This window comes from Pinus tabuliformis, chromosome 1_1 (assembly GCF_031772625.1).
Source record: "Pinus tabuliformis cultivar Carrire ecotype Pingquan chromosome 1_1, CPIR1, whole genome shotgun sequence".
Taxonomy (NCBI): Eukaryota; Viridiplantae; Streptophyta; class Pinopsida; order Pinales; family Pinaceae; genus Pinus; species Pinus tabuliformis.
The window spans coordinates 51,951,815-51,961,414 of NC_142297.1; the positions used below are offsets into that span (position 1 = coordinate 51,951,815).

At 31.8% G+C, this 9,600-nt stretch overlaps 1 protein-coding gene across 1 annotated transcript; it reads right to left on the bottom strand.

Moving 5' to 3' along the window:
- Positions 1-2,213: 2,213 nt before the first annotated feature.
- On the bottom strand, positions 2,214-3,686 carry LOC149211527 (uncharacterized). Its single transcript, XM_089390455.1, has 2 exons — positions 3,174-3,686; positions 2,214-2,975 (listed from the first exon to the last, which is right to left on the bottom strand). Exons 1-2 carry the CDS (start codon positions 3,457-3,459, stop codon positions 2,950-2,952), a joined length of 312 nt encoding a protein of 103 aa, XP_089246581.1. The 5' UTR covers positions 3,460-3,686; the 3' UTR covers positions 2,214-2,949.
- Positions 3,687-9,600: the final 5,914 nt, after the last annotated feature.

Here is a 9,600-nt window from a genome sequence, read left to right on the forward strand (position 1 = left end):
CGAGGTTTGTATAAAGATGCCAGGGCCTGGTTAAACCATTGGGAGATCGACGAGAATGCTGCATTGTAAAACATTAATAACATTAAAAATATTGTTACTTCTAAATTCAAAGAAAAAATGTGGCGTGAAAAAGATTTAACAGCTGAAAGAAAATTAAGATATTATAAGGAGGTCATCAACCCCACCCTAGAAGATCAAAAGTATCTCTCTGTTTTAACTAGCTCAAAGAAGAAAATTGAACTCTCATGAGATCCATAGTGAAACGGGTCATTGGGCAATTCCTAAAACACCATGGATGGAAAGGATATGAACATCGAGGATGAAAATCACAATACTGACCTTCCTAGTCTTTTACAATGTCAAAATTATAGTGAGCTCGGGAGACTTCTCTCCGCTTTTTGAGGACAGGAATAAAATCTTAAACCAAACTAAATAATTTGTTTCTTTAGGTCCGATAGACCAAAGTTTGGTCTCAGTGGATGTTAACCACCATATATTATATATATATATATAATTTAAAATGTTTTTTTTTTTTTTTCATAAGTTTGGTATGACTCTCCGATTTTCGAGTTTACATGTCCATTATTCACCTCAATGGGGGAGGGTAGACAAGATTCGAACGTAAGATCTCTGGTTTGGTGAGACTTCATTCCACGGCCATTGCCACTTGAGCTACTCGAGATGAACTTAATTTTTTAATTTTTATTTTTATTTATTTATTATTTTATTTAATTAATTTATTTAAAAAAAGTTGTTATTTTTATGATTTTTTTTAATATTTTTATTCGTTTTTAATTTTTTTTAATATTTATTTCTTATTATTATTATTATTTTAAAATGTGTGTGTTTTTTTTGTGACCTAAAGGAACCAAACACCACGTAAAACTCTAGGGTGCTATCCTCCTCCTAGTCCGGTCGCAATAGGGGTTTGAACTTGAGTTTCTCAAGTATCAACTATTTCACATATCTTGGATTATCAATTGAGCCCAAGATATTTTTCTTTTATACCTTTATTTAATATAGCCAAGATTAGAACGAACTCTCAAAGAAGAAATTAATATAGTCAAGATTAGAACGAACTCTCAAAGAAGAAATTAATATAGCCAAGATTAGAAGGAACTCTCATGAGCTCCATAGTGAAAGAGGTAGTTTGGCAGTTCCTAAAACACCATGGATGGAAAGGTTCTGCCATCTTTGTGAGAATACAAACATCAAGGATGAAAATCACTTCCTCTTAGAGTGCCCGAATTACAACCACATTAGATCTCAGTTTCAAAATATTTGTTGCAATACTGACCTTCCTAGCTTTTTACGTTGACCTTCCTAGCTTTTTACGTTGTCAAAATTACAGTGAGCTCGCGAGGCTTCTCTCCAAGCTTTTTGAGCATAGGAATAAAATCTTAAATCAAAATAAATAATTCGTTTCTTTAGGTCCGATAAACCAAAGTTTGGTCTTAGTGGAAGTTAACCACCACCATCATCCTCATCATTAATATTTATTTATTTATTTTATAATTATTTTTTTTTTTTACAACTTATTTTTTTAATATATTTATTTTTAAATTGTTTATATATATGTGTTTTTTATTTATTGTTTTTATTAGTTTTTTGTATTTTTATTTTTCAATGTTTTTATTTATTTTAATTTTTAATTGTATATATATATATATAATTTGTTTTTTAAGGATTATTTTTGTTTGTTTGTTTTTTTTTTTTTTTTTTTTAATTTTATAGCTTTTTTAAAATGATATGTTTTATTTTTTTGTTATTTTTACTTAAAATTTTATAGTCAATTAAACTATATTTAAGCTAAGTGGGTCATAGCTACTATATAACCCTTGTTTTTAATAACATAACCTTTTAGTTTCTTCTTTTTAAAGAAATTTTCTTGTAATTTTTAAATTATATAACAAAATTACCTCTATTGATTTAGTTGTTTTTATATTTTTCAGCAATAAATTTATTAATAAAATTTGCATGAATTAATTTAGACTGACATATTTAGTGATCTAGAGTGTCGGGAGAATTGAACCTATTACATTTCAATAATAAAGGTGAAATTATAACTTTTCAATAACAAAAATGCTTCCCAATAATTAGAGTGTCTAGAGAATTGAACCAATAACCTTTCAATTTTTTTTTAACTAACAGCCTTTCAATAACAAAAATACTTTAACAATAAAATCTGAACCAATTCACCGAGCATCCAAACAAAATGAAAATATTTTATACCGATAAAAACAAATAAATTCTATAAAACTCCTCTTTACCGCTTTAACAAATAGGTTATATACAACTCCTCTTTAACCGCTTTTAAAAACAATTGACAGTTTATTTGAAGCTCATAAATGAACAAATAGGTTATATACAACTCCTCTTTAACCGCTTTACGCATAAGCTCTTTATGCACATTCAGCCTTTTCTTTCCAACCCTAGAATTCAAGCTCTCATATTGTTCTTGCACTGCACTAAAGCAACAGATGCAATAGTCATCTTTTAATAAATTATTGCAGATCTCAGAGAGCCCATCAGACAGCAACATATTTACCCTTTACTGAGCATAGCCTAGACTGCAGTTTTTAAATGATTTCTCAGACTGCATTCTTCTGCTTTGCTTGTTATACCATTGATGATGCTAATCCGTTCAAGATGCACCAGAGGGGACAAGAACTCTCCAACTCCCGCAACTGCAAAGGTACCTGCACACAGATTTCTACAGAAGATTCACTGATCGACTACTTACAGATGCTTGCTGCAACAAATCATCGATTTATCAGTTGAACGCCAAAGATAACACGCCAATCTAGAAGTCTTCGCAATATTTCTTCCCAAATCTCTAAGGTGATCATGCATATGTATATCATTTTCACCGACTATCTCAACAAAACCCTTGTTCTATAAATTTTGAAACCCCAACAAGCCTTTCCAGCGTGATCCATTTCCATATTCTTATGGCCACATCCTTGTTTTGTCCCCTGTAAATACAGTGAATGTCTAAGAATATCTTCTTACCCTATCTGTTGAGGTTCACATAGCTGATTTCACTAAGGCCTGAGAAGATGAGAAAGAATTTCTAAGCCTCTCTGTACCTTCATCAATAGTGTCTAATAGCGAATTTGATCGATTAAGATCTTAACAAATTTGCTCTGCAAATGAAGTAAAAAGCCATTTACCTCTGATGTCAGATAAAAAGCAGGATCTACTCTGATGTGAACTTTTAGGTTCGAAGAGATCTTTTGCTGAAATTGCTTTTCCTACTCCGCCCAAGCCAACAATCCTTACCGCCTGAAGCTTTCCATTCTGCTGCCTTCTATTTGAGAAAGTTAAAATTTTCCCCTCTTGTAATTCCTTCTGATCCAGCGAGGAACGAATGCGACCGTAGAGATAACTCGCGAAAATTCCCAATACATCATAGTTGGGACTACCGGTGGATGCAGCTGTGGAGAGGGATGCGGCCATTGTCAATCCAAAACTAGAAATAGAGATGGAGAGATCAGAGATGGAAAGCTGCGGATGGATTTCTATAAGCAGAGATCAGATATGGAAAGCTGCGGAGTAGGTCGGATGGATTTCTAGAAGCAGAGAAATTGTAGGGAAGATTGTATTGAAAAATATTGAGGAAGTGCAGAGATAGATATAGACAATTCAGCCTCAGCCACTCATACAGTACCCACCACCCCATTAAAGAAAACTTTCACCATGATACAGACGATATATGCGCTACAGCTAGCAAAGGACAAGATGGGTCCATGTATTCAATTAAAGGTCAAGATCATGATAAGGATAGAAACCAACCAAGCAGACGAGATACGGGAAAAATTTGGTATTTCTCGTAGTTGTTCATGTTGGTCCCCGCGAGCACGTTCTCACATGGCAATCTCCAACTAGTGACTCGAAGTAGATTAGATTTTAGGAGACATGGCAATATTAATGAAATTTGTGTCGCTAAAAATACGCACATTAGCTGTAAAAATTAGATAAATAAAAAAATATATATTTGAATCATGATAAATTATTATTATTGTTAATCTAATTTTAAGATTATTGTAAAAGCAAACAGTATATGTTTATTTAGGAAGGCATAAATACTCTATTTTTTTGGTTTTGAATGTATCTTTTTTTAGGAGGAAACACATGCTCTTAACTATTAGGCCCATTCAAATTGTAAAATTTAAATGATTGTGATTTTTTATAATTCAAATGGAAAAGTTTTAAATTTTATAAATTATTTTTCTAGTAATGTGAGTTAGGAGACACAGAATTGGAATATCTAATTAGTGACTTGAGTAGCACTGATCTAGTGGTATCTAAGCCATTAAAATCACCTATAAGTAGAGGGTATCTAAGGCATCAAAATCACCTATAAGTAGAGGGTATCTAAGGCATCAAAATCACCTTTGGTAGGCCACAATAGCTCTTAGCATGGTTGAATTTTTGAACCAATGACTTTTATGAGAGAAAGTGCCTTAACATAACACCTTGTCCTTGTCTACTATACATTTTATGGGTTTTATAAACTAAAATTTAAATTATAATAATGTTTTCGTGTGTATATATATCTATATATATATATATATATATAATTAAAAACATTTATTTATTAGAACTTTATTTTATCTTATTATAATTAGATTAAGTGTTTATTTTGAAATAGGGTTTCCACAAATTAATTTAATTATAAATAATTATTAAATAGATGGTAAAGATTATCAATTGTCATTTTAATTAAATTGATTAATTAAGAAAATTTTCATATGGAAAACTATCATATGGAATGAGCTATGATTTTTTGGTAAGTGATATTGATAAACCATGATATTAATTCATATTGTATAACAAAACTAATTATAAATTAAAAACATCCTTTTTGTTACATGCTCTTTTAAATGTATATATATTTAACTCATATTAATTATTTTTATAATTAATAATAATAATAATAATTAAATAAAGCTATAATTTAGGTCCTTTTTATGACTTTTTTAATTTTAGAAACTTGATATGTATTATGAAGAAAGAATTTTGATATTTATCATAGATTGATGTTTACCAACCATTTAATTTATATAACTATGCTAATATAGAAATATGACTAATCGTAAATAAAAAACATATATTTAATTTTGAAATAAATTTAAAACAATTTTTATTTAATTAAAAAATAATTTTAATAAAAATAAAAAATGATAATAAATCAATTTAGATGTGTAAATGATAACCAAAATCACTATGCCACAAGTGATTAAAAACGAAACCCTATAAATACATATAAACATAATACATACTTATTGAAAATAAGTCAAATTTCAAGTGCAAAGTTGGGAACAAAGAAAGGTATAATAATACAATATAATGACCCAAATTTTAATAATATAATGATCCAAATTTTAATAAATGCTTTACACGTTGATATTAACCAAATTGCCACTGAATAATGAACTAGATATATTTGCATGCACACAATTATTGTCATAGAAAATATTGATATAAGGGTGTTGTTTAATGAGTGACAATTTTATTCAGAAGGTTATTTCTCAGTGGAATCTAGTTTTTTTTTTTTCAAAAAATGTGATTGTGGGAAGCAACATGAGGAGATGCTATGCCTTTTGTTGACCAATATGACATGGAAAATAAGTGATTCTTGCATCAATATCACTCTATAAGGATTCTCCCCGTCAAACTGATTCCGGTGGCATGTGGCACACCTGGAGAGGCCTCAAGGTTTGAGAGATATTATAGTTTGAAATTAAAGACCCTAATGAGTGGTCGAAAAACCCAAATTTTATTACGGTAACAACTCTTTCTTGACGAAGTCAAAAGGTCGAAACATGACAAAGGATTGATGTTTCAACCTTATGGCTCAAGCAAAACCCCAAAAAGGTCATTGTTGTGGCGAAAGGTTACTTGTGCATATTATTTAATTTTTTAGGGCACATGAGGGTTTGAACCAAAAAATATTTAAAGCCCAAATGGATTTCCCTCCTCAATTTTTGAATTTAAAATAAGAAACCCTCCTCCATATATGGATTGAGTGGCCTCTTATAAGCCCTTTCTATCCAAGAGAAGAGACTATAAAGAATGACCTTGACTTCACCTCCATGTATGCATCTAAATGATTATCATTTGAACAATTTTCTCTCTGAAAAAGTCCAGCCCTATGGAAACAATGTAGAAGATCTGAAAATTGGGTTTGGTTAGTTTGCGAGTTTGGAATTCGATTTTTGTAGGTGCAATATGGGCAACAACATTCTTACAACATCATTTCAAGTAAACAAAAAAAACTAAGACAACAAAGACAATTACAAGGTTTGAAGGTCTTAAAGGAAGGACACATTCATGAATTCAACAATGAAATACACTACATGATAGGGAGATATTTGTCTATGATTTTTAGGACCATTTTTGAAACCCGGTGAAAGAAAAGGACCTTTCATTAGGGAATCAATCAAGAACACATATTTCACACTTCTATTGGTTGAGGAGGGTTCAAAAGGTCTGAAGGTATGGTGACTTGCTCGATGCTCATTAGGGCATTAAAAATATGTGAAAAACCCATGGTTTTGTGGTCTTGATCATCTCCGTTTATATCCCTAATTCTCAGAAACCTTGAAAGGAAGCTCTTGTTACACTATACTTGCAAGGAGCAACAATTATTGTAGTTGCATAAAGTTCGGAGGTATGATGTTACGAACAAGGTTCGTATATGCAACAGAGTACTCAAAAGATTTGGTATATGTAAATATCCATTATAGGATAGTAATATATTATATAAAAATGTACTGAAAATATGAGAATAGTAAAAATGAGGGTGAGGGCGTGCTTATATACCTAGGCAAGTACCTCTTTGTAAATGATCATGTCTTTAGCGACATGCCTCTTCATTAATTAATTATTATTTAGTTACATTATTTTTATATATTTTATTCATAACATTGTCTTTGTTCTCTTTTCTTAGACTTGGACTATTACGTATGAAGGCTTCGATACTTATTTTGTGAGAATTTCTTCTAATTTGTTTTTCAATGATTTCTTATCATTCTTAAGTTTCTTAATTTGAGTGAGTAGACTTTGATTATTTTTTTTACGATTCAAGAGTTCTTTGGTTTCTAATTCATCAAGCTTGTTTTCAATGTTTTGACTTCTAAGCTTCTCATCTAGTTAGATCTCTGATTTATTCTAATAAATTTTGATTAAGGGTTTTTGAATGTAAATTTTCTTCTTCCTTTTTTGATAGATTCTTGTTGAATTATATTTTGAGAGTTTCCTTTTCTTGTTATGAGTTGTATTTTTTAATTTTACACTTCCTCACTTGTGCGAGTAGTTTTTGATTATGATATTTTAAATGAGATTTTTTTTCATTTTTATTAGATATGACCTCCTCAAGCTCTTTTTGCTTCTCTGGTATTGTGTTTTGATTCTTTTGATGCACCAATTTCATAACATATTTAGATTTTTCTGATGAGGGAACTATCGATTCTAACTTCACTGTCACGTCTAAGAAGGAGATCATCTCTCCCTTATAAGAAAACATCAATTTTTATTATTCTATGTTTAATGCGAATGTACCCATTTCTTTAAACCAAGGTTGACCAAGAATTATGTCAACACCTTTGTGAAACATAGTTATGACAGAAAGCTGAGATATGTACTCATAATGATCTACTGTCACTTGTAACTCATTAATTTCATATTTTTCACCAAAAATTATCTCTTGTTTTGCCTACATTGACATATGAAATTACTAGGTGATTCGACAAATTAATATTTCTGTAATTTTCCTCGTCACTTGTATTAATAATGATATTTACTTTTTTCCTTTGGATATTCCCTTTTAATGTAAATAATTCATGATGTGTAATTAAAATACCCTTATAGGAATGATCTAGGTGGATCCAAAAATAGAAGTGGCCTTGAAAATAACTCAACAATCAAAGTCGTTAGCTAGAATCAAAACTAGGACCAAGTCATGGTGCTCATTGTCTTGATTCCAATGGTGTGAATGACACTCAAATACGAGTTCGTATGCTCAAGTTATAGTTGGTCAAAGTTCAAGTTAAACTTGGCCAAGTGGTAGTCTTAACGAGGTAACAAATTGGCAGAATCGTGGTGCACAAAATCTAGCCATCGGAAAGGGAGAATTTGTCATATCGCTAATTTGTCTAATATCTCTTATTTTCCTGAGGAAAAATTCGAACCATTGTTCTATAAAAAAACAAAAAAAAAATAATTTGGGGAGGGGGATGGGGAGCTGCCACCCTTGCCACGCCCAGAACAATTGGATATCAAAGTATTAAAAAAACGTGTGCTGGATGGACGGGCCACCCCCGACGAACTTGTCCAACCCAGTGGAACCACAACAATACATAACTGTCAACGAAATTAACAAACCGCGTTATATTATATAACTGCCAACCACCATTTAAACACCACATTATCAAAACAACTCATGCCCAGTTTCGAGCGGGTGGGTTTTGAACCCGACTTTCCTCCACAACATTTTCCAATGGGCCAACAACCCCCATCGGAAACACCACCCACTCAATTATATATAAATTCAACATATTTGCCAAATAGAACATGCATAATAGCAGAGATGTGGATCCCTGAGTGAGGGTATCAATTAGATGTTGAAAATATTCCCTTAGATGGCCAAAGGTGCCAGTGTCAGAATTAGAAAAGTGTATAGTCAATTTTGAACGATTTTGCATGAGGAATCCATCCATGTAGTCTGTTTCTCAAGCCAAGCTCTCCATTTTTAGGTCGTCATGCATATTGGAGGTATAAGGGTTATTTTTATAAAATTTCTTGTAGCTGATTTCTTTAATGCCACTTAATAAAAGAAATCATCATCCCTATTGAGCGGTGCTCAGAGACGTAGCCCACAATGGGTGAAATCTGTAATCAAATAGTTGTGCCTTTGATCTCATGTTTTCTTACGACTTCTTCTTATTTTCATGTGGTTTAAGTTACTTGGTTAATATTCTCTCCTATATGTAATTATGAATGCATCCTTGAAGTTTAAATATCTGGATCAAGTTTGGTATCAGACCAATTTTTCTTGATTTGAGTTGCATGAGTGAATGCTAACTAGGAACATGATCCAAAGAGGTGAAGGAAAACAAAAATCCTTTAATCTCAAAGTGGTGTGTGCACCACGAAGACGAAACATGGTAGATGAGGAAGCTCGAATCGAGGAAGAGCAAAACTATCACAAGGATTTCTTCACCATGACAGAGAAAGTTGACAAGCTATTTGCAGAATATGAGAACACAATCAAGCCTGAGAAGAAAGAGCTAGATGACCATGCATCGATAAATCATGGAGGAAGATGAGAAGAGCCTCCTCCCTATCCATCTTCTAGCGATAGTTATTCTGTTGGCATTATGATGCATGTGTTGTACTTGATGGCAACCCACTTGTAGTAGAACAACTCACTTGTATGTGGTAACTAGATGAATCTAAGTAACTAGATGAATCTACACGAGAGATATCAGATGTGACAGAATGCATGGCAGTTGCGTTTACAGATGTGAGAAAATGCATGGCATTTCAAAGGAATCATTTCAGAATTAATATGGAAAATTAGAGTGTAATAGGTCT